The 24553-nt window shown below is 39.7% G+C and overlaps 3 protein-coding genes across 4 annotated transcripts in view; 1 reads left to right on the forward strand and 2 right to left on the reverse strand.

Moving 5' to 3' along the window:
• Positions 1-24553, reverse strand: part of LOC110042619 (uncharacterized) — an 89674-nt gene that overhangs the window by 14424 nt on the left and 50697 nt on the right. The window contains exon 17 of one of the 2 annotated variants that reach the window (XR_016209296.1): positions 7711-7785. The gene's annotated coding sequence lies outside the window, so the exon portion shown is untranslated. Of the gene's footprint in view, positions 1-7399; positions 7786-24553 lie in introns of those variants that run through there. The other variant, XR_016209295.1, reaches the window with a different exon arrangement.
• Positions 3456-7151, reverse strand: LOC149107224 (E3 ubiquitin-protein ligase TRIM45-like). The gene has a single exon (XM_089296493.1). The coding sequence runs from the start codon at positions 6499-6501 to the stop codon at positions 4294-4296; it is 2208 nt and encodes a 735-aa protein (XP_089152619.1). The 5' UTR covers positions 6502-7151; the 3' UTR covers positions 3456-4293.
• LOC110042639 (uncharacterized) overlaps positions 8048-24553 on the forward strand; it is a 38453-nt gene continuing 21947 nt past the window's right edge. The window contains exons 1-13 of the mRNA XM_089296513.1: positions 8048-8147; positions 8393-8560; positions 9316-9482; positions 10053-10221; positions 10612-10665; positions 11210-11271; positions 12065-12295; positions 13253-13385; positions 16504-16862; positions 18039-18189; positions 18836-18871; positions 19474-19665; positions 20963-21114. Of these exons, the coding sequence (XP_089152639.1) occupies positions 8048-8147; positions 8393-8560; positions 9316-9482; positions 10053-10221; positions 10612-10665; positions 11210-11271; positions 12065-12295; positions 13253-13385; positions 16504-16862; positions 18039-18189; positions 18836-18871; positions 19474-19665; positions 20963-21114 (1974 nt within the window). The remainder of the gene's footprint in view (positions 8148-8392; positions 8561-9315; positions 9483-10052; positions 10222-10611; positions 10666-11209; positions 11272-12064; positions 12296-13252; positions 13386-16503; positions 16863-18038; positions 18190-18835; positions 18872-19473; positions 19666-20962; positions 21115-24553) is intronic.

Consider the following 24553-nt stretch of genomic DNA (forward strand, 5'->3'; position numbering starts at 1 on the left):
TTTAACAACACAAGTCACCCTTAAGACTTCATGGAATTAATCTGAGAATTACAGATAGATGTGAAATACCCCTACTTAGGAAGAGAATAAGATGCCTTCAACACTTGTGTTAGCTGCCACTTGAGCTGTTTAAACTCATTCTTTACAAAAGACATTGGTTACAACGTAGATCCTCGAGTTAGTGTCTGGGGCACTTATTTCAAATTTAGGAGAACATGAGGGGGCGCTTAATTGAGAGCGGGGGGGGAGCTTATTCGAGGGGATGTGCTAATTCGAGGATTTACAGTATAATTACAGAGTTGGAAACACTTTGGTGCTTTGACCATGTAGGTTTCTTAAAGTTAAGAATGTCAACAAGTGAAATCCACCTGAACTCACTATATGTGTCAAAACTTAACTCAGAACCTACAGCTTTACAGTGGAATACAGAAATACAACTTCAACTTAAAATTAGCAGCTCCATATCATGTTCATATACATTGAACATATACCGGTACATGTAGAGGAACTTCAGTCCTTTCTATTAGAACTACAATTAAATGAAAATACTAGACTCCATCATAAAGGAACACAAAAATAGAATGTGTTAATCTCTCTCTATTAATTAAATACAAATCTTGCAATGTTTATTTGAAGTATAAGCTAACCTAACTGTTTCAGCTTATACCTGTTGAATTTTCATTCAATTCTTAAAATGGTTGTTATCATATTCTACTTCTACTACATGTGTGTCCTGCTGGTGAAAAGATTATGTTATCTATAACTCAGCAAAAAAATATATATATAATCTGATCTGCATGTATAGGAGACTGTTGGCTACAATTTCCCCTCTGAACTTTTATGTGCTACATTATGGTAGTCAGTATTTCAGTGGACTTAAAGAGAGAGAAAATGTTCCTAATAAAAGCAGTGTTCAACTTGATTTTTGTTGTTGTGCTCTAGCTCTTGAAATTTATTTCAAGTATATAATAAATAATTATTTATTATAAAACGATTTTACCAGAAAGCGAATTCAACCACCTAAAGGGTGTCACTAAACAACCTCATTTGGACATCAAAACCTATCCATCACATTTGACCAACTGATGTTTCTTTTCCTGTTTTCCACTGCAGTACCAAGAACAACTCTACAATGATCAATTCCTCTTCTCTTTATATTCAACTACGTTTTCTACATTCATCCAATAGGCCATTTCCGAGTTCCCTTTTGCCTTTGAGTCAAAACGAGTCTAAGTGCGAAACCATTCACTTCCGCCTACAGGTTCATTAACTCGTTTTTATGTGAAAGGTTTCCCATGAAGACTCGTTTCGTAACAGGCAAAAGGAAACATTCATCCATGAGCTGCTCACAGGAGCCTTTGATTAACATCACGCTCACGCTATCGTGTTTTCTAACACAGGTAACTTAATAATGTCCTGGTTTTTCCCATTGCAACACTTGTAGAACTGTGCTAATTCTATTCTATTCAAATTTCGTAGCATTTTTGTATCACGCAAAACGTTTGCTAGTGAAGAAGGTTGATTTTCGCAGTATTTCATAATTGCGTCTCAAACAAGGAGTATTTACCACGAAAGCTTCCTAGCTGCTAAACTTGGCCTTGACTGTATTGAGTGCCTTGCGAGGTAATTGTCAGATAGCTGAGAGTTTTGTTGATGACATTGTGAGTAACATGACGACACAAGGTGAGTTCGCTTGAAGCTAAGTACAACAACCGATTGGGTTTTTAAACATCACAATCACGCTATCGTGTTACCTTACTGTTTAGGTTGCTCGGTTTCTGCCTCTTCGATTTCTCAGCTTACAGAACTAACTGTGTAAATTATATTCTACTTAAACAAGTTTGAGAAATAAGTGTAAAACAGTTTTACAGACATCAGTCAAATTTGAGGCAATTTCTCTTGACTCCGTGGAAATATGCTACAGGTAATGTTAGATTTATCAAGTTTTGGAAGAGTGAGATAAATTAAGCATCATTCATTTGCATTTCCGCCAACCCTCAAAACGGGAATAGGTTCATGGAAACTACGATAATCTCAAATAAAAAGATTCACTTATTTCACATGGAATACTACAGTGTAACAAGATACAACAGTAAAAAGTTTCAAATCATCTTACAAAACTGCACATCAAATATAACAACACGAGAAATTATGATAACATAGATCACAATTTTAATTAATCAATCCATCAAACGGTCAATCAATCAAGAAATTTACAGCGGGTAAAAAGGAGTAAATGTATAAAAAGGAAAATACAAAAATCATTTAACATTTACAAATGAGATCAAAATACTGAGAAATTATTTCTAGCAATGTACAAAGGACCCCACATAAGTTCAAATATTCAATCAAGATTAAACTACTTCAAGCGTTACTGGCATTCACCGATCAATTGTCAAAAGCGTTTTGATAATAATAAAACTAAGGAAAAGAGCTACAATAACGCAACCCAAATTACAGTCACATCTAAATGACGATAAACTAAAACTAGTAGTAATCAGAGATTATGAGAGTGCGTTCGACGCTCTGACTTTAATATATAATTATATATCGTAAATAAATGATTTCACTAGCTGACTTTCAACCTTTATCTATTGCAAAAATCAACATTTTTCAGCAGCAACCGAGGTTTTACAGTCAGATATGCATAGTGTCAAAGTCAATGTTAGTGAAGAGGTCACGATTTGTTGATACGTTGCGTGACGCTGTTAGTTTCTGTAGTCTCTCAAGTTTCATAGAATATTTAAATTACGTACATTATTCTAAGCTAGCATTTCCAGTCGCGTGCTCGTTTCGCGACTAATTCGAGTATTTCCCCTGATGAATAAAGTAGTCTTATGGATCTTTCCTTCAGAGTACTTTTCCACCGATTCCAAACAATAAAATTTCGACCGGATAAAGACTGAGCTATCTGTCGCGACTGGAACTAATCAACAAATGCAATCCAAATGTAGCTGTTCCCACGGTTATCATCCCAAAGCCAAGTCGTGTTAATAAACAAGGACAATTCCCTCAGATTGCGATAACTGCTGCCGTCGAAGCGTTTAAATTCGCCAGAATCTAACGCTGAGAGCACATAATAGCGAGGCGTACGGCGACTGAATGGAAAGAAGTCAAAAAAGGATCCATCGGAAAGACGAGCTCACATGGCCTGCTCACATACTCACATGTTCGCCACATGTCTTATCACATGTCTTAGCATTAAACGGTACCAGTTTACTGGCCGTGACATGCCCCTGCAAAAATCAAGCGGGGTGGCCATTTTGGTGTCCTTACAGGAATGTGTTTTTTTTCGGCCTAGAACCGTGCACAGGGAGACCAACTCTGAAAAGCCACAGGTCAAAATTAGGTTTGCGTTCCACTTCGTCGAACGCAACTAACAATGACGAAATGATTTAAGTTAAAATAATCATGCGTCAAAATTTAAAAAATATATAAATAACAAACTAGCAGCATTGCTGGAAGTAACTTGTTTAATACATTGCTGTTAACCGAAGGAAAGAGCAGCTTCCACACTTTGAGGGCCCCTCCCCCTCACCCCTCCTCCCAAAGCTGAGATTTTTTCCCTACGACAGTATTTACATACGACAAATGAAACCTTAGGAACAAATTGTACTTGTTTTGTTTTTCTTGTTTGTTTGCTTTTTTAAAGACTCTTTCGGTCAGTTGGGGCGCAGCGCAAAAAACAGCCAGCAAGAAAACAATCCGCTGTTTTTAAGCGCTGCATGCAACTAACTGAAGGCCTTGGACACGGAGACTATTTTTTACAAAAGGAAAGCATTTTACCGAAGAATCATCAATAATACAAAAAACTCCGGCTTCCGTAAGTACTTGTATACAACAATTACACTTCCTCTTGCTTACAGAAAGCATTAGAATCAATCTGTCGTCATACAATACTTTGTCTGTTAGGTTTCTGTTGGGTTTTTGTAATAATAATATTAGTATAACTGTGGAAACCCATAAAAGCGAGAGAAATACCAATTAAAATCCTTGTTTTTTGTTTGTTTGTTTGTTTGTTTGTTTGTTGTTTTGGTTTTAACAGCACGGGACGAAATCAGGAATGAAGAAGATTTCCACACAGGCAAGACTCAGTGGATAAATGAAAAGCTGATGCTGTGCTGAAAAAAAATCTACGAGGAACGGTACGAAAAAAATTGAGATATATCATCAGTGACTAAAATGAAAATACAGCAAGATGCATCAGCCTTCTGTGCTCTTTACATATGACACAGAAAACGTTTCTTTCAATATGCAGGGCGTTCAAACTACTCAAATTGGTGAGTAACTCATCTACTTCAGTATGTATACTTTGTTAGCTGTAGAGCTAGTCACGAGAATACGTCCATCTGGAGCTGTTGCTATTCCAACAGGATTTGGTAAATCAGTGATAGTTTTTCCTGTGAAGCGACCGTCTAAAGAAAACTGCTGAACTCGGTTATTGTAATAATCACATACAAGAAGATTATTGGAGCTGTCTAGAAGTATACCACGCGGCCAGTCAAATTGTCCGTCTTGACACCCAGCTTTTCCAAACTTGTACAAGAAAGTTCCTGACTTATTGAAAACATTAATACAGTGATTGTCTTCATCAGCTACAAGAAACATGTTTTTGTCAGGAATGCAGCTTGTTGGATAATTGAGTTCCTCTGAGCCGCTGTCTCCAAACATGAAAATAGTCTCACCCTCTTGTGTCATGACCTGTATCCTATGATTGCCGACCTCGGTCACAACAATGCGGTGTTGTTCATCCAGGCAAACACCAATCGGGTTGGAAAACTCTCCCTTTGCTTTACCACGTTTTCCAAAGGTTTTTACAACAGTTCCTGTCTTGACATTTACTTGTTGTATTCTATCATTCCATTGATCTGCAATCAGAATCTCGTTATCACTTACATATGTAACGCCGTGTGGGTGGTTAAATTGTCCAGCATTTCGTCCTTGGCTGCCAATTTTTCTTAAACAGTTGCCTTCTTTATCGAATATGCAAACACAGTGTCCTTTGTAATCTGTTATAGCAATCTTCCCTGCCGTATTTACAGCAATTCGACGAATATCGTAAAGCTCATCTCCTTGATATATCTTCAAGTTCAACTCACCGACGACAACAAGTTCACGTCCTTTGACTTGCGTAATAAAAGGGCAGTTCGGAAGTTTATCTTCGTTGATCTTCACTTCAATGTTATAGGCGCCCGGCACTCTTGGTGTAAAATTCACCTTGAATTTACCATTTTCAGCCTTTTTGCTAACGATCACATTTGTGACATCTTCAGTTGGTTCAATGACTACTTCAATTTGAGTTTTGAGATCAGGCTGGTTACTTATCTCTCCCTCAGGTGTTCTGGGGCATAATATCAATTCTGCTGTTACACCAGCCTGAAGAATTTGATCCAGTCCTTCCAGGGTGCATTGACTTGTATCAACTCCCTCGGTTGCGATGTCGCCCAGTCTCAAGCCCTCCGCAGAAGCCGCGGTAAATTTGATGAATGAGGTCTCGTGGTGTTTTGGCATTTCAATGTCACGAAGCTCTTGAAATCTGTGTTTGAGAGTTTCCTTGCTTTGCATGATATCTGAGCTGGAGCTTCTCTGAACCAGATTTTGTGTAAACTCAACCGCTTGGATCATTTGTTTGAGCAGTGATTCCGCTTTCTCCTTAGCCGAGTTAATTTTCTCGAGTCTCGTCGCGTGTGTTTTGTCCACGGAAGCAATCGCCTCTCGCTCGCGCTCTCGAATCTTTGTGATCATTGTCTCGGCTGATTGCGAAATTTCACATTTAGCGATTGCGACATTGGTTTCCAGCTTGGAAATTGTTTCATCAAATTTTCGAATCATATCCATCAAGACCGTCTCGTTTTGTCTAGTCGCTGCAGCGTCTGCGATGATATTGCCTTTCTCGTTGTCAGCCGCTTTGTCAAGTAAAGTTACTTCATGGTTTCGGTGGTCTGTGACTATGCAAGCATGACAGACACAGGATTGACAAGAAAGGCAGAAAAATCTTGTGATCTCTCGCTCGTGGTACTGTTCAGAGCAAAAGGGCTGTCGCTTCAACAAGGCTTCGTAGTCTTCAGTTTGAAATTCTTTGGCGGGCATGACATTGTGTCCCTTGAATGCAGCCTGCATAACTTCATGCGCGTTTAAACAGTTGGAGCACATAAATCTTGCGCAATCAAAGCAATAATGAACATCAGACCTTCTTTTCTTACAGTTGCCACAAGTTACGCTACTTCCATCGCCGCTCTGTCGAACGGCAAGGAGACTCAACAAACTGTTGTGGAAAAAACTGGTCGGCAAACTGTCGAAACGATTTCCTTCGGGTAGATCGATTTGGGCTTGGCACTCTGGACAACGGAACTTTCCTTGTTTGTGGCTGGCTCTTGCATGATTCTCCAAACACTGACAGCAAAATGTGTGTAGACATGATATAGTTTTGGGCTGGTTGTAGGTATCGAGACAAATCGAGCATTCAAGATGTTTCTTGAGGTTTTTCAAGAGGGACTCCATGGTACATGTAAACGTTTTCTAAAGATTGCTTGTGAAACACACACCCTGTTAGAGGTACTGTTTGTGATTCCGAGAAAAACAAATTTGATTTCGTCTATATATATCTGACCTTTCTACCCTGAAGCCGAGTTAATTACAAAAAGTTTCATACGGATTGGTTTTCAGTCAAGCAAAACGTTTTTCTCGAAGAGTTGTTTTGATCTTATGTCGATCAGGAATTGTATGATGCATGTAAAAGATGGACACACTACCGGGGTGAGGTACACAATTAAGTCTGAGGGGAGAAGGGGCGTCTATTCCAGGTGTCCAAATTTGGTCCATATTGGAAAAAATTGCGTTACAAAACATCACGTTGTAAAAATAGGCCAATTGTCAGTTTAGAAATTGATTAAATTTAATAAGTCGTTTCTGAAAAGATATTTCTTTGTCCGAAATATGAGTGACCTAACCAACGTATTTTGTTGAACAAAGTTTCTGCGAATAAGGTATAATCGCTGCTGATAATTTGAAATGTTTTTTGCTTTCGGAATTTTATACGCCTTTCTAGGGAACGTTTCGAATATGGATACCCCGTTATATTTCAGAAGTTCTGAAATCTCAACCCCGGCCCGTTGAGAGGCATATGCCCGTATAGGTAATTTGGTAGTGCATCCACCGCCCCCCCCCCCCCCCCCCCCGCCCCGTTCACCCCACATTAACAATATGCACTTTATTGGCTGGAGGTTTATTAGAATGTAAAGTGTTCATGAAGAGGACGACAGGCGTGGCTGAAGAAATTAGAACGAGCTAGAAATTCTTGGCTGAGTATTTGTGCAGCAAGTTTCCCTCTTGTACTGAACATAAGGGGAGGTACAATAAGCTCGCACGTTCTTGTTCGCTCTTAGCAAAGATGTTCATCGCATCGCGCTAAAAGCCAAGTCATTTCAATAGTTTGTCTTTGAAAAGACTTTTTTTGATTAATTAAACGTTCTACCCACAGGCAACACTCAATATCTCCTTTGTTTCAAAATGACGTCCCACACAGACATTGTTTTAGCTCAACACCCGAGAAGAATTTGTAATGAGACTGAAAGAATAATACGACAAATGGCTTCAGGGTGTTTCTTTTTGTGTTTTGATGAACCAAAAATGCGTCGTACTCTGCAAACGTTCCCAAATGCCGGTTAACTAGACTAAAATAGAAGTGAGAACAAAATTTTAACTCTTTACCTCTTGAGCCGAGAAGGTTCTTGCTGCTCCCTAAAGTTTGCCCTCAGTTGGTGTCAATTTCCTTTACCCCTCTCCCTTCGGAAAAAAAATAAATAAAAAAAAAACATTTCATCCTTGTTTTATACATACATAGAAATCGAAAAAAAAAAATCATAATTAGAGAATATAAAAACATTTGTAAAAACAGCGCGAGGTTTATGTTCCCAACACGTTTTCCTTTTACAGACCCTCCACGCATTATCTCAGAGCGCGCGCTTTCGTGCAAAGTTTTCTATTTGTTGCGACATGCATTTCTTTCTTTGATTACGTCAAAACACCTTTGCTTATCTTTGTTAACATGCGATCAGCAATCGTCTTTTCTCTTTTACTGTTCACTTCCTTTCTATCCATTGTCGATGCAGAATATTGGATCCCGATGTACAAGAAGGATACGCCCTGTAAGTTGGAAAAAATATTCGATAACTTCAAACATTTTAAGCCATATTAAGAGAGAGATCATCACAGTTTTGTACTCGAACTTAGATGGTTGCGAAAATAACTCTTGAAAAAATTCAGCCCTAACCAAAACCGGTGCAATTCTCTTCCAACTGAGCAAACAAACCAATTGAAAGCATCAAGAAACTGCATGTTTTCTATTAGAGCACAGTAAATGATAATGACAACTTGTTTATATTGTTCGCAGACTGTATGAAACGTTTGCTGAGAAGCGAAGGTTTTCATCCGGGCCGACACATCAGAGTTTCGTCTGAGCACGACAAATATGGAGACCGACGCCGAGTTGTGAAAGATGGAGATCCATGGTGCACCTCTTCAGGCAATCGCTTTGGGGAATGGGTACAAGTGGACCTGGGTAAAACTAGTATTTTCCGGTATCCTTCAAAGGGATAGCGTAGTATTATGGACTGTCGGATTATCCTCGGACTGTAATTGGACTAGTACAGAATTGTTGTTGGATTAACCTCGGATTCTCGACGAACCAGTTTGCGACTATCGTCGAATTAGCCTGGAGTATTAATGTTAGCTCGGGCGTTGGGTAAAACCCCGGAATTTCATTGGCCTTACGTGCGATTATCGTCGAATTGTAATCGAGCAGTCCCAGATTATCATCGATCACGCCAGCTTGGGATTTTCGTCGGAGTACACTAGCTCCGAAAATAATAGATCAGCTAGCTCGGGATTGTCGTCGGATATTCGTCGGATTAGTCTTGGTCTCTGGTCGGATAACCGTCCATTATCGTCGGGTTAGCTTCGGGCTGTTATTGGATTATCCCAAATAGCTCGGATATCGTCGGATAAGCCTCAGAATATAGTCCAACCAACCTGGGTTATCATCGTATAAGTCTCGGACTATCATCGGAACATAGAAGGATTAAACTGCTTTAAAATACTGAGACGAATTCATGTCAGACTCGTATAAGTTGGTCACGCCCTTTTAGAACAAAATTTCTCAAGAAACGAGGATAATCAAATAAGTTTATCAATTAGATAATAAATACATTGATAAAACAAAACACAAGTAAATTCGGGTGTACAGTAAAATGTTATTTTTAGCGATTGTGACTTTTTTATTGTATTTTCCTTCTCTGGCACCTCTGCTCCTGATAGGTTCAATGAAGCTGATTTCAGGGGTTCTTATAGAAGGATGGAAATGGGGCCATAGTAAAGCACCCCCGGATATAGAATGGAATTCCAGAGTCACCCATTACAGCGTAGAATTTAGCCCTGACGGCCGGCTTTGGACCGTGATTAAAGATGAAAATGGCCTGCCTCGGGTAAGAGATATTAGTCCCTAACTGCTGACGAGAAGTCTTCACAAGGCCTGCCCTTCTCTCTCCATCCTGCGGGTGCCTATTAAATTCGGTTTCTGCAGCATGAAGCAGCTAAGACTATCGCTAGTCCCTCCGGATGGGATGCTAGTCCAACGATCGGTTACCTCAGTATTTTACAGTCAAATTACCTTGGCGCCGATTGGCCGCTAGCCGCACCGCGCGCCGTTTATGCTCTTAGGAGAAGAAAGAAGCTCTGTGAGAGTAAAGTGTATTGCCCAACAACACAACACCATGTTATCAAAGTACATGGTTCTTAAACCGTCTCCATTGAGTTTTAAAGCGCTTGGTGGTAGAAATAAAAGTAAAATTTTTCGTACGTGGACAGTACGATTACTATTGAAGAAGATTTCAAGTTTCTGTGGATAGAAAAAGTTGAAATGTTAGCCTTCGCTTAACCTGCTAGTTTGCACTTCTACAAACCGTTGCAGTCTGTTTGCTGTTTCCTTGTTATCTGTTCCAAATGTTTACTTTAAATTTATTGGTATAAAGACATTATTTTTTTTTGTATTTCAGCATTTTCACACCATACGAGAAGACAAGTCTGTCCGTAAAAATGAGTTCGAGGCCAGAGCTGGTTACCAGTCTTTCGACCCTCTCCTACACGCGCGATTTTTCCGCCTGAGGATTCACGCGTGGCGACGTCATCAGTGTCTTAGTATGGAGTTGTATGGATGCGAGTCACGTGAGTAGTGCGGCAAAGGCAAGTAGCGACAAGTCAAACCATTTTTTGACAATGCACATAAAACTACCAAAAAAAATTAAAATAATTGTTGACAAATTAATAAAAACAACACAGATGTTACAGTTAAGATTTAAAGTTAATCCCATGGTAACGAGGCGAACTAAGATGTGGAAGGGTTTTAAATTAAAAGATGGATTAAAAATTCGAAAAGAAAAACTTAAGCAAAATTTGCCGAGAAGTGCTGTTCGTGATACAGTAGTCTTACAGCAAAGATGAGTGTTTAGACTTCGAGATCTTTTCCTTATAACGTGCAAAGAATGTCAAGGGCACTTAACAGCCAGGCCACTGACGATTTTTTTCGTTTGTTGACGTTGTTTCCTGTTCTTCTAGACTGGGCCATGGGTAACATACAACTAATGCAACCACAAAGATCCATAAACATAGGTAGGAAAAACACTTTAAAGTTATGAAACTTTAAAAAATTCAATTTATTTATCAATTCTGCGTCGTTTTTGCATTTTTCATATCTTATCGAGCATTGTAATTGGCGAAAAAAGATCGTAAATGTCAGGATATCTAAGCAGAATTGATTTCCAATATGCCGCGCGTGCCATTTTCTTGTTCTCAGAAAAAAGTGTATTTACGAGGTGAAGTTATTTTTTATGTAACTGAGAAATTACTTCATTGTGATCGGCTGAGAGCAGGCCAATTTATCATTTATTATTAATTTACACTGCAAGGTCAATTAACGCGCGCGCGTTCGCAATTTTCTCAGTCATATAATAAATGAGTAATCGAGTGATATTTGAAAATTCTTTCAAATTGCACTCGCCTTAAGGCTCATATATGCAGTTTTAAGAGAATTTTCAAATATCATTCGTAGCGTAGATCCTTAATTGCATTCGCATTTACACGATTACCTATACATAGAAGCATGTACAGCAAAGAAGAAAAGATCTTAAATTTATCAATTCACTTGTCTTTACAGCTGACTGTCATTATGTCAATCAAATTGACGTACAATACTGGCAGCTGACGCTCAATTCAGCCGTAAGTAACATTTAATAATACTTTTCAGTGATTATCGTTATCTGTAAAAAATAGTTTTCGAGAAACTTGCCACCATCTACACATTACTCCACGTTTGGGAAACAACCTGTTTGTTCGCATTCTGTACAAGCGATATTTGTTTATCTGACTTTGCAACAACAACAACAACAACTTTTTTCACCCGCACGCTTACAAATTAAACAAATCCATATAAATAGAAGGACAGAAAAAAATGTACAATTTGATTCTTGAGTTGAAGTGACCCGAAAGTTTTCTAGCCAGTCTCCAATTATTGTAAGGTTCCTATAGATATTTAAGAAAATACAGAACTGTTCAGAGAAGACGTGTACATGGTAAAATTTTCAGAATGTTGTTGAGACAGTAAATAAAATTTCAGTTTTTTAGAGAAGTTGAAGGCTTTGAGATCTTTAAGGGAGCTACGTTACAGTTCGTGCATCTTGAAAAGTTAGGCCTAAATTTTTCAACTTCGTCGTTTGCAATCCATGTAAATCTTCTCCATCCTCAGCCATCCTTGTTCCTTTATGGTTTATTATTATCTCTTTAGTGTTTTTCTATCTTAGTAAACTATTATTTTCAGGTTTCCTTCAATTTAAATGTAATTTTGTGTATGTTGCCAAACTAACTCAAAATACTGTGACTGAGCTACTTTAAGGCAAGTGGGGATATTGTCCTAGAGAATAATCGCTGTGTAAGCTGTTTGGCACTGGCTGTGCCGGTCACCTTTTTCTGAGCGACTTTTTTTTGTCTTTTTTTTTTTTTTTGTACTGAACAGAGGTACCTAAAGTACTATGGAACAGATGGAAAGGGATCCGAGACGAAATGGTGCCTTGAAAGGCATAAACGCAAGAATCCACCTTGGTTGGAATTCGATCTGCTTTATCGAAGATTTATTTCAAGAATTAATGTTACTTTATTTGACGGGGTACAAAGAAAATCACATCGAAATCTAGATACCAGAGGTCTAAGATTTAGCGAGGACGGGATTGGTTGGACTGGATTTCATGTAAGTGCGGTATTTGAAAAGTTAGGGCAATTTGTTTGAAGCTTGGTTTTCACAACGACATATGCAGTGGCGGATCTAGGGGAGGGGCCGGGGGGGGGGCCGGGTCCCCCTTTATTTTGGGTGAAGAAAAAAGAAAAGCCGGCAGGGCAAGCAAAACAAAACCGCCCCCCCGCCCTCCCCCCCCCCCCCGCCCCCCTCTCCCCTAGCTCAAGGTCTGGATCCGCCACTGATTTGCATAAACATAACGGTAGTGAGGACTCCCAGAACACAAGCATATAAGCAGTAGGCATGCGCAGAAAGGATAATTCCCTTATTTGCAGTTCCATAGCTACTAGATACATCAAAACAAGATGGCGGACTTTCGCTTATGCTTATGCTTATGCTTATGCTTATGCCTCCAGCAGCACGTTCTCGCTTGACATAAGCACAGGCACAAGACAAACAAAATTTTTTGCCCTGCTTGTACTTATACTTGGGCTTTGGGAGTCCATTATGATTATGCTTTTGCTTGTGCTTATGTCGTGGTGAAAACCAGGCTTTACAATGTGTAAGGCCGGCATTAACCAGCTAACCCATTGAAAATAGAGATACTGTAAGAAACTAGTTTATATTCTTTGTTCAGTAACACATTCAGTTTGGCCATTGCAATTAAAAGCTATTTCATAAAAGCCAACTTTATGTTGTAAGAAGATTTGAAAAGATAAAAGCAGAGTGTTTAAAAGTTTACACTGAACACTACATCTATTTCATCACAATACGGATAGAAACGTACACTATAAAAAAAATTAAGACCAGCTTTAAGTTTTGGTATTCAAAGTAGGGTAATGAAGCCAGTGTTGTCGGCTCTGAAGTCCATGTAAACAAATCTCTGTTTTCCGCGTTTAAATGCATTTTACATTAATAATTATTTAATTGTAGTAAGCTAATGGAATCTTATCTCTTGAATCTTCTTAACAGTTCGATAAGAAGACACCATCTGGTAATATCTCGTACGCAAGCAGACCAGTAGCGGCCAGATATATCCGAATACCCACCGACAAATTTCCGTTCTTTCTGACCTGTGTACGAGTTTACCTATTTGGTTGTTCAGGTGAGTCGCAAATTAAATGACTGGCTTCCGTTCTGCTTTTGATTTCTGTAGAATAATACAGAAGAACATGAACAAACTTTTTTTCCAAGTAAATCAACCATTGATATTGTGAAGTCTGCGTCAGACTTATAATGAAGAATAAAGTCAGTATCGACTGTTCGGATAACATTTCTACCATCTCTTTTGTCTAAAGGATGTCATTGCTTTTGTGAATAGCTTTAACGGAGCTCAAGTTATTGACGTCGCCGTCCTTTACGAAAAGCATTTTTGTATTTGGCGACACGACAGGACCCGCGAAAATTGCCCGCGTCCACAGCCGTTTCCGCCTCGCCTTCCCGTCCTCATACCTTATAAAGGTTCGTCCGCTCAACAAACTTAAGCCCCGTTCGGCGGGGTTCCTACTTGGCTGGGTGACCAAATTCGAATACCCCGTGTTGCAATAACTTCTTTTTTTTTTCTTTTTCTTTCCTTTCCAGAACTCCCAGCCTTGTGTTAAGTCTTTTCTTCCACTTATCAACTTTTTGTTCATATCATTTCGCCATGTCCGTGTTTACGTGTATTTATACACAATACCGTATAAATAATAGCGAAACTAGTCGTTCGAATGCTCTTCAATTAATTTTCTTGTCTGTTGATCGTCTAAAACTTTTAATTAATCACGGCTTGAATCATTCGAAAATTCAAACAGCGCATCAATTTGGTAAGTTTCAACATCTTCCCTTTCAGCTATAGAGTACGGTTAAACCTGCAGTTAAGCAAACACCTGCGTTAAATGAGCTACTTCATTTACATACTTAGCTTTTATAACCCTTCTATATAAAAAAAAACCTTCGTGCGAAAATCTATTCAATGCATATCATCTCTGCGCTAAGATACTGAGTACTTGCGTCAGAAATTCAAAGAATACCTAACTTGACACAGTGCAAACGACTGTGAAACGGCCTTAGACGGCAGATTTTCGAACCCCGGGGGTCATGGAAGGGAACTCTTGTATGAAAAAGCCGGGGATGCTCGTAGTCTTGGGTACAAAAAAATGGTTCTGGTCTCGCTTAAGGTGTTGATGGAAAATGTCACCACTTTTAGCTGTCAAAATATCCTTTAGGGTCCACTCGAAGAAATGATGATAAAGAAACGCTCACATTTAATTTCCATTTTAGGCTTGATTTGTGCCGATCTTTTGACCAGGGCGGGGAAGAGGGGGGTTCTCTTGAGTACGTGAGTCGGGTCTACAAGTGCGCGCGGGTTCCTTTCTGAACAGTGGCTAGTAATCGAACCTATTCCGTTTTAAGTGGTATCTTTTAGGGGTGTAATGAAGTTCGAGTAACGCCCACATTAGTCTCCGTTAGAAGTTAACTTCAATTTTTTCGACGAGCTTCTCTGACCTTTTCATATGGGGGTTCCCTCAGGTTTCAAATGTCTAACAAGAATGATAATATTTTCCAGGTTAAAAATGAGATGAGGTTCGATCAGGTTCGATAAGGTTCTGGAAAAGGCTTATTAAGCTCAATTATCAGCCGCTGTTCCGGAAAACAGCTCGCGCACCCCTAACGAAGAGAGTGGATCTCGAAATCCTTCTTCCCGGCGTATCTAATCGAACAAAATCGAACCAAAATTCAATCGACCCCAATCGAACACCAATCGTTCGATTGAATTCGGCAATCGAACAAAATCGAACATCTATTTTGCTGTGAGCTCGATCACTGAACCAATCGAACAAAATCGAACGCAATCGAACTCAATCCGATTCGATTTTGTTCGGAATCCATTTCTAATGATAAGTTAATCACACAGAAGTAATGGTAATCAACCTCTATTGAATGGGATTAATAGAAAAACGCCAAAGTATCAAACTGAATGTCAGTGTTCGATTATGCACTGTACGTTTTTTATAAGTGTTAATATTTAAACATAAAAATCAAGCAAGCAGGAGTTCGGTAATCCCGCGTTTGATTGAGTACGACTGTCGGCCGTTCGGTAATCGAACGTTCGATTTTGTTCGATTGACCAAATTTTAGTGTAAGTTCGATTATGTTCGATTACCAAACCCAATGGAACACCAATCATTCGATTGGGTTCGATTACCGAACGTTTCATTAGATACGCCGGATTCAATATGATTGGGTTTACTTAGCCGCTACATGTTTTAGCATACGCGGACAGCACAAAAATACGTCCTCCTTCCATATTGTTATTGTCTTCCGCGAGTCGACTTCGGTTCGAACGATTCGGCTTCGCAGGAAACGATTCGCGACAAATCGTACGAATCGAGTCGAATCGTTAACAATTTAACACCCCTGTTATTGTCGACTGCGAGTCGACTTCCGTTCAGACGATTCGACTTTGCAGGAGACGATTCGCGACGAATCGTGCGAATCGAGTAGAATCGTTAACAATTTGACACCACAGTTATTGCCTACCGCGAGTCGACTTCTGTTCAGACGATTCGACTCCGCAGGAGACGATTCGCGACGAATCGTCTCGAATCGTGAAGTACCTCAGACGAATCGACTCTCAGTTTATTGTCACGCTTTAAGAACGAGGAAGGTTCATGTGATCATTTTCTCATGGGTCTTAGTGTCACGTGGTGCGTATCGACTACCCGCGAATCGAGTCGAGTCGTCAAGTACCTCAGGCGAATCGACTGAAGTTTGTTGTCACGTTTTAAGAACGAGGAAGGTTCATGTATCATTATTTCACTGGGCTAGACTTCCGGTGGTGCGGATCGACTTCGTGCGAATTGATTCGAATCGTCAAGTGCCTCAGACGAATCGACTCAGTTTGGGTGTATTGGACATGGATGTATCAGACCAGTGGCCCATAGCGCCGGAGCTTCTCCGGTTTCTGTAGCATGAAGCTACAAGGAGTATTTCTGCTCCTCCCTAGATGGGATGCCAGTCCATCGCAGGTTTACCCTCAGCATTAATTTTGCCGGTTCCCATACCTGGGTGCAGAGAGGCACGGCGAGAGTAAAGTGTCTCACCTGAGAATATAACGCAGTGAATCCAGCCAGGGGTCGAACCCCGGCGGACCGCTGGATCCATCAATGCGCTAACCCTTAGGCCACCGCGCGTCCACAGACGCATAATGGAAAAACTGTTATATTTCCTCTATTTCACAGATGAGGTACAGGCCTTAGGACTGTGGAATAATCAAGGCAGAGTTAAGCTGTCATGGGCAAGAATTCATGGTGATAAGTACCAGGGTTATCGCAAATATCTTCGCTTCATTGAACCTGATCAGCTCGGATTTTACTGCACCAGGACGGCTTCAGTTGAAGTGTATTTTCGTATCAACTTCATGAAGCTGTTTGCCATCACTCGAATTGTGTTCATGGGTGGAACAATTTGGCAGGGTGCATCGCTGAAATGCCTCCGTGACGAGTCACTCAAGCTGTTGTCATTCTTTTCAAGCGTCGATGGAAGGCTTTGGAGCCCCTTTGGGATTTATAACCAGGTGCACGGAGACAAGATAAGACAGGTAACGCAAGTGGCCTTAAGTTATAAACCAGTAAATATTTGAAACTTTTTTCACATCCAACTCGTTTTCTTTATGTCCAGTACTAGAACGTTGATAACAATATGAAAACGCGTAGTCAGCGTTTTTTTGAAAAGCATCGTTTTCGCCATCCACACTAAAACAGAAGAACGGTGTCAGTTCGAAAGAATCCACTTTGGAGAGAGTTTTCAAAACGCTCCAATATCAGCGACGAAAAACGCGGCAAATTAGCGGCATGGAAGGAAGTCCAAGATCATTTAAAACAGAGGTAACAAAACACACTGATGGACACAGGACTTCAGTGTTTTGTAATGTGTCTAAAACCGCCAGGTTTATAGTAAGGCGGGTAACCTTATGTGGCGTATTGTCCTAAAATAAAATTGTTATTTCTGGCCCAAAAGCAAAAACCATAAAAGGCACTATCCTTATCCTTCAGCCTGTTTTCAGCCCTTAAATCATATGTCATGTTAAAATTAACTTTGTGAGGAATTAAATTCAGCATTCGGCTCGGTATAATCTCTAAAACAAACGAGTAACTACTTTATTTATGACATCAATTAATCAAAACTTGATAATGATAAATTGGTAATTGACAACCTGAAACAAGAGCAAATGACCCTTTGCCAACGGGTCAGAAATTTCCTAAAGACGGACGCGTCTTGAACACGGTGAGTTGGATATGGTGCAAGCCTTTTACAAACCATACATTTTTAACCTTCCCGTTACAAGATTTCTCTCACTGGACTGTACTTTCCTTAAGATTCGGTACGCTCCACTCCTAGATAACAGCTGTCTCAGCCGAGGATTACACAGATTTTCATATATTCGCTGGATACAAAATTTCAAAATGGCTTCTCCAGCTAAACAACAACATTCACGTGTTCTCAAAGGCACTTTCGGTCTTAAACAATAACGTCTTCGCGTACATTCCACAGGCGGACACCATCCCTAACCGCGGAAAATTTAATTTGTTGTTCAAATTGTAACCGATTGTTATATCTAGTAACAAAGTTGCATTCAGATACGATGGCATTTCCAAATGGAATGCGTTTCCTTTCCATAATCGTCAAAAGGACTAAAACTCTTTTTAAAAAAAACCATCTTGGATAAAAAAAAAATGTTTACCGTTAACAAAGGTGCTCATTGAACCTGTTGCAGGCATTTCGGCTTGACTACGATCCCATGTTTCAATGCGCAGCAATTTTGGACATCAGACCAACTATATACGGAAAACTCTTTTGGATAAGAGAAGAAACCAAATTCCGGAGTATTGACTGCATAACTATGGAGATATTTGGAAATGAAGCAGGTGACTATTGAATTGGAAAGAATATAATTGATACCTCAGATCAAAACGTTCTACACTGCGTTTTGTTCTGTTATGGGAATCACAGAGGGAGGTGACGAAGGCACGGAAGAAACCCTAGGAATATAGAAAGCGCATTTTATAGTACATGACAGCTTTTGTACCATTCAATTTGCTTACGATAACAGATCACCATGGTTACTATGTCACGTAACATAACGTTTACGGCCTGCCTTTTTTAGAGCAGTTTTCATTTGAGTGTCGTAAACCCATAACTAAACCAGTTACTTACCAATTAGACTACTCAGCCAATCTCAAACCGAAGTAAAACCAAAACCAAAACCAAACCCAAAGTAATTGCCTATTTACTTTCGGCAATCAATTGAAAACCGCACTAAGTTCGTCGTTTGTAATAGGTTTTTGTATTCCTTAGCCTTAATCTATCTTACACTTTTGGGTTTTACTATGAAAATTTTTCGGCGTTTGTCTACCTAAGGAATGTTTAAACTGAGGTTTTCTTCGATTTGAAAGTAGTTTTGTATATCAGAAAACTCAAAACTAATTCAAAAGGTGTCGCGAGTTACTCTAACTACAAGAATCTACCTTAGAGAGGCAAGAGGTAACTGGACTGAATATTTTTACACCCTAGGAAAGCCCTTGCCGTCTCAAGGAAAGCGAAAGCCAGGTAATTCCTATTTTTTCACTAATTCTCTTTTTTTTCTAATATGATAAGTTTCATGGAAAGTTAGTTCCACTCTTCGTGGACGCGTGCGTAACAAAATAGAGTGATCACGTGAACAAAACGGCCAACGAGCGATGTTTTACGCGGAAAAAATGCTTGAGCATGTTGAAGGGTAATTGTCCTATTCCCTTTTGTTGTTTTCTTAGCCACCATACTGAGTTAGTACAAACTAGGCAAATGTGCGCAAACAAAGTTATTTTAACTGCAAGATCAAAAACTTTATCATCAGCTTCCCTCCAACTTTAAAACTCTGTTAACATGTTTTATCTAACCTACCCTGCCAACCTTAATATTTAGGTTAGATTTAATTTGGATTAAAGGGAGCAAGAAGGATCGGGTACAAACTGGGGCAAGTGTCATCTCACAGTGGCTTATGGGACCGTTGTTGGGGACAAGACAAAAAGACGGAAAGCAATATTGTCCTCGCTAGCGATCCCACAAGCGACTGCGAGATGAGCCTCGCCCCAGATTTCGTCTCGTTTCTAATATGGCGAATTATACATGTCCAAAGATACTGGATTTGTTATTATATGATTTTCTCGCAGGTTGTGCTGCTCCGTTGGGAATGGAATCCCGAAAAATACGAGACAATCAAATAAAAGTATCTACATATAGCGCAGGAATTGACATGAGAGCCCGCAATGCCCGCCTCAACAACAACGGAGGATGGTGTGTGAAAAGCCTTGAAAATTATGCGGTAAAGAACGAAAAGTACCACTTACCGAGCGAGTACCTGGGTAGGTATAGATGTAGATGGACATGCTCTTTACACGTAATTACTACCGGCAATGATTTCGAGTGGTATATATTTAACAATTATTCCCCTAGCGCGCGTTGGATATGAGATAATAGATAGCCAACAAGGCACGTAGCGCCGAGTTGGCTATGTATATCACCTCACATTCAACAAGCGTGAGTGGATTAAATGTTTCATTAAAAACGCACCCTAAATATAGAAACCTAAAAGAGAATAAAAATACGCCAAAAACACGGCCCAAAAATTACGCTTAATCTTAATATATTTGTAGAGCATGGAATATAGAGGATATTACACGGTGGCGAGAAGATATGAATTTTATGTTCGAGTGGCAAGAACAGTATCTCACGAGTGAGTTCAGCGAACGAGTGAGATATTTGTTCTTGCCACGAGAACATAAAATTCATATCTTCGAGCTAACGTGTAATGTTCTTTTTATTATATGGATACACTTATGACGGCGTTTTTGACGATTTTCCGAAGATTTCCAACCACTTTCCAAAGATTTCCGAAGATTCTCCAAAACTTGTCCGAAGGTAACACGAACGTTGCCGAACATTTCCGAAGATTTCCGAAGATCGCCGAAGACTTTCGAGGAAGATCCGAAGATGTTTCGATCATACACCAACGAATTTAAGTACAATTTGATATCAATGAAATTATCGATATCTTCACTAGTGAGGATACGGAAAATACGCCACTCGAGTCGCGGATGTAGTTTCGTGTGTATTTTGCGAGTGGTGTATTTTCCAGTAAAACACTCGTGTCTATAAAATAAAATGGCTTATGTACCATGATGGTTAAACGAATGAAAGCTCTTGAATGACATTATCCAAGCAATGATCCAGTATTAATAACATGAATTACCCTACAAGTGACTTGATTTTTAATTATATACGCGAATCTTATGGCGAATGTACAAAGGAATTCACAGTCACAAAGTCACTAGTACGTTATATCGCGGTATCGCGTCGAAAAAGTATTGGAAAACTACTATAACAAATGCACTTGCACAGTGTAAAAGGTAGATAAAAGATTTCGCATCATGTCCGGAGGACTTATTTTCAACTACTTTCCCCTCGTGATTGACCATATTGATATTCGCCTAGCTAGCATGGGATATAAAATGAGCATGTGTATTAATGTGCATGTAGTAAATCCTGTAAAAGGATTACCATAATGCCAGTTTTTAAACTTAAAAACTAAGCACTTAAAAGAACTTAAAAGTACGGTCTAGGAATAATGTACTGAACCATTGACAACGAATTTTCCTTCAGAAATCGACCTTTTGTCAGAGAAGTATATCGATGGCTTTGCAACACAAGGACACTCCAGTCCAGGTCTGGTCCGCTGGGTTACAGGTTACATTGTGCATTACAGCAATGATGGGTTTTCTTGGGATGTTATCAGCGCCGAGGAGCGAGAACGCGTAAGTGCCGTTGAAAGCTATAAACTATCCTGTTGCTAGCAATTTTCTATTACTGATTCTAGCGATAGTTACTTGACTCGCAACTGAGCGACTAAACTCTGTGTCGTCAGAGTTCAGTGGCTTTGAAAATGTTCGAGTCGCACAAGTTTCTTTCTCTATGGCGTCTGAAATCGCTCGATATCATCAGCGACTCAAGGCCATTTTTCTTCTTGATATTCTATCCAATTTGCCGGATGTGGAAATCAAAAGCCCGTCATTCTAGTGATTAGCTTTTACGAAGAGTAGACTAAAGCAAAGCTGGCTACAACATGATGTTACAGTCTTAACGAGATTGCTCATCGCTAGCTCTGGCTATCCAGTGGCTGATCTAGGGGAGGGTCCCGGGAGGCTTGTCCGGCCCCCCCCCCCCCCCCCCCTCCTTATTTTGGGTAAAAAAAAAGAAAATATCACAGAAGGAAGAAAAGCCAGCGGGGCAAGAAAAAAAAACCGCCCCTCGCCTCACCTCCCCCCGTTTCCCCCTTGTCTCAAGATCTGGATCCGCCGCTGCTACCGGTACCTCACTCAGCACACAACGAGTCAAGTTATTGACGACTAGTTTTAACCGCGTTTGAAGAACTATTTTCAGTCGTATGAAATAGGTTTCAATAGAAGCATAGCTTGTCGGATGATCGGAAGATCCTTCGAATTTTACACAATTCTGAATCAGAAGAGTAGTTTGTGATCAAAGATCGCTGAAAGTTTCTGAACCATTTTCCAATATATAACTTCAGTTCAGTACTATCTCTTCCAAATTTACCCTACACGTTAAATTTACTGCAGGTAAGTTTATGGACTGTATTAATATCGTGTCCAATGCCGGGCAGTTACATTTTAATGCAACCTTTTTACTTTCTAATTCGGTAGACGTTGCGCCATGGGTGCGTATTTGACTTTTAACACTTAAGGCTTGTTTTCACTAGAGCATAAGCACAAGCACGAGCATAAGGATAAGCACAAATGAAAACAGCCGCGACATAAACATAAGCATGAGCCGAAACATAAGAAGAACAAACTCACTTATTTGTCTTGGGCAGTTTTCACTTGTAATGCGCTCGACATAAGCATGAGCATAAGCACAAGAAAAACAGAACTGTTCTTTTTTCTTGTGCGTATGCTTATGTCGAACGAGGACGAGAATCAGTGGAAAATTACGAAAACAAACTTCAAACGCACCCTCAAGCACGTTCCGAGCCACGGTTGGTCAAAGTTATAATACCTATACCTAATTATATTTTTTTTCTACGCTCCGGCGACATATCAGGTGTTTGATTGGTCGATACATGGTTCGTATTTTGGCGAGACGCAGCCAAGCCAAATACGAACTGAGTTCAGAATTCTGAATTCAAAAAGCTTAAAAATACGATAAACGAGGGACTACGTGGATATGTTCACGTGGGGGTATTTTACGCGTTTTTTAGCCATGGGCATATTTTCCAGTTCATCTTATTTCCCTGTGATAACACCGCACTTTGGTGTGTTATCATGGGCGTATTCTACTGGAAACGTATTAACTTATGGGCGTACCTTCCTGTGTAACTTATTTCCGTACATAAACACGACAATTTGGTATATTATTCAACTGAGGCGTGTTCATTTTGCACGTATGTATCTGCTTTGTGCGTGGATCATGTCAGTCCATTGACGTAGCTACACACCTTAACCGCATTGGAAAAAAACAACGCAACTATCATTTGTGAGCGTACTCATGACTAAATTTATTTTCGCGGATTTTGCGTCCTTTTCGTTGATTTTGGCCTTAAAAATATATAAAATTGGAGGTTTTCTACTGTTACCATTTGCAGTTCTTACTAAAAACAATCAAACATATTGGCCGCCTTTTGCTCTGGTGAGCAAAGTGTCCAAGTTGATTATTTCTCATCAGAGATAACCAGGTTAACGAATATAGCTTTGTCGCACGCATGTTGCGTAAATATGGTGTTATGTTGCCATTATATGAGCATGCGCATAGAGGTTTGTTTTTAGGGCGTGTTCGTCACTTACGTAATATTTACGCGTTTCATCTGCGCGCGTGTTTTTCATCTATTTACCTGCGTAGGTGCCTGTTACGGTATTAGCAAAACAATGCAGCCAGGCAACAAACGTCAATTGAATGTTTTCCAGATCACATAAATAAGCTTTACATGGCCTGGAGTCGAGTAGAAAACATTTCATCATCATCAGCTCTGTGATTCTTGTTGGTTCAGATGTTCAAGATGAATCGATCGAGCCACGTCGCTGAAATAGCAGCTACCCAGTATAAAACCGCTGTGTTAGAAGCCTATGGATTTATGCCTGTCAAAGAAAATTTTCCAAGTTTCTGCCAAAGTGCGGTTCACTTGCCACTGATCCCGTCGATGCTACAACTAATTGACTTCGGATTGGCACAAGAAGAAGACCCCATGAACGCCGACGAAACACAGACCAAGGAGCAACGCTCACACTGTTATCGCCAGCTGACAGAAAAAGAACGACCAAATATTACCAAAAGCGACGTGTTAAAAGCCCATGGAATTATTTAAGACCCCGTGGGAAATAACTTGATGTTAGAACTGAGTGAAAGAGCACCACAAACTTTGTTCGTCTTCGAATGAAAAGAAAAGAGAACTGCATGCGAAATCGAAGAAAATAAAACTCGATGCTATACTATATTTGAAATTCAATCGTTTTCATAAATTGATTTACCGGCGAAATAGAATTTTCGCAAGAATACCTTTGGAAAGTTATCATGATTGATAATAATTCATGACAAGACTTGCACTCGCTAGTACTGTTAATTAACAATAATGAAGCGAAAATGAAGTTCTTTGAACGAAAAAGAAATCGATAAACAAGAGTGTAACACGACCCTTCCGAAAATGTAGTTTTTCGAAGGTATAAGGAAAGCCATTAGTTAGAGTAAAAAACACTTCTGCTGTAAATGGTTTTCGCTAGTGTAACGTGCAGGATATTAAATTTAATCAGCAGACGATAGAGTCAAGTTTGAACGGATAGATTCACATTTTGGTTTCTTGCTTTAGAGAATAACATCTCACCTGGTTAATTAATAAAAGATGTTCAATTAGCAAGCACAATGTAAATTAAAAAATAATTAAAATTCACTGGAATGACTGTTGAATTACGAGTCAAGGATACAGCACTTTTCTATTCCCTGTGCACTTGCCAATATTTAACTCCGTAGTGAAAGAAGAATTATTGTACTTTACTCGTTATCCGAAAGCTGCCGATTTCTTTCGCGAAGATCACTTTGGCAACTTCGAGAAATTCCAAAGATAATAGTGTACATGAAAAAATTACTCGATTCTGATTGGCTGAAAGCAGTACAGTTCAAGTGCAACACCAGTGCAAATGACACATCATAATTGTAAATCATGATTGGCTGAAAGACGATAGGAAATTTACT

Source organism: Orbicella faveolata, unplaced genomic scaffold (genome assembly GCF_042242905.1).
Source record: "Orbicella faveolata isolate gen_17 unplaced genomic scaffold, um_ofav_v1 contig_27, whole genome shotgun sequence".
NCBI lineage: Eukaryota > Metazoa > Cnidaria > Anthozoa > Scleractinia > Merulinidae > Orbicella > Orbicella faveolata.

Coding starts and splice junctions, on each gene's coding strand:
- LOC149107224 (XM_089296493.1), bottom strand. CDS start 6,501: ATGGAGTCCCTCTTGAAAAACCTCAAGAAACATCTTGAATGCTCGATT.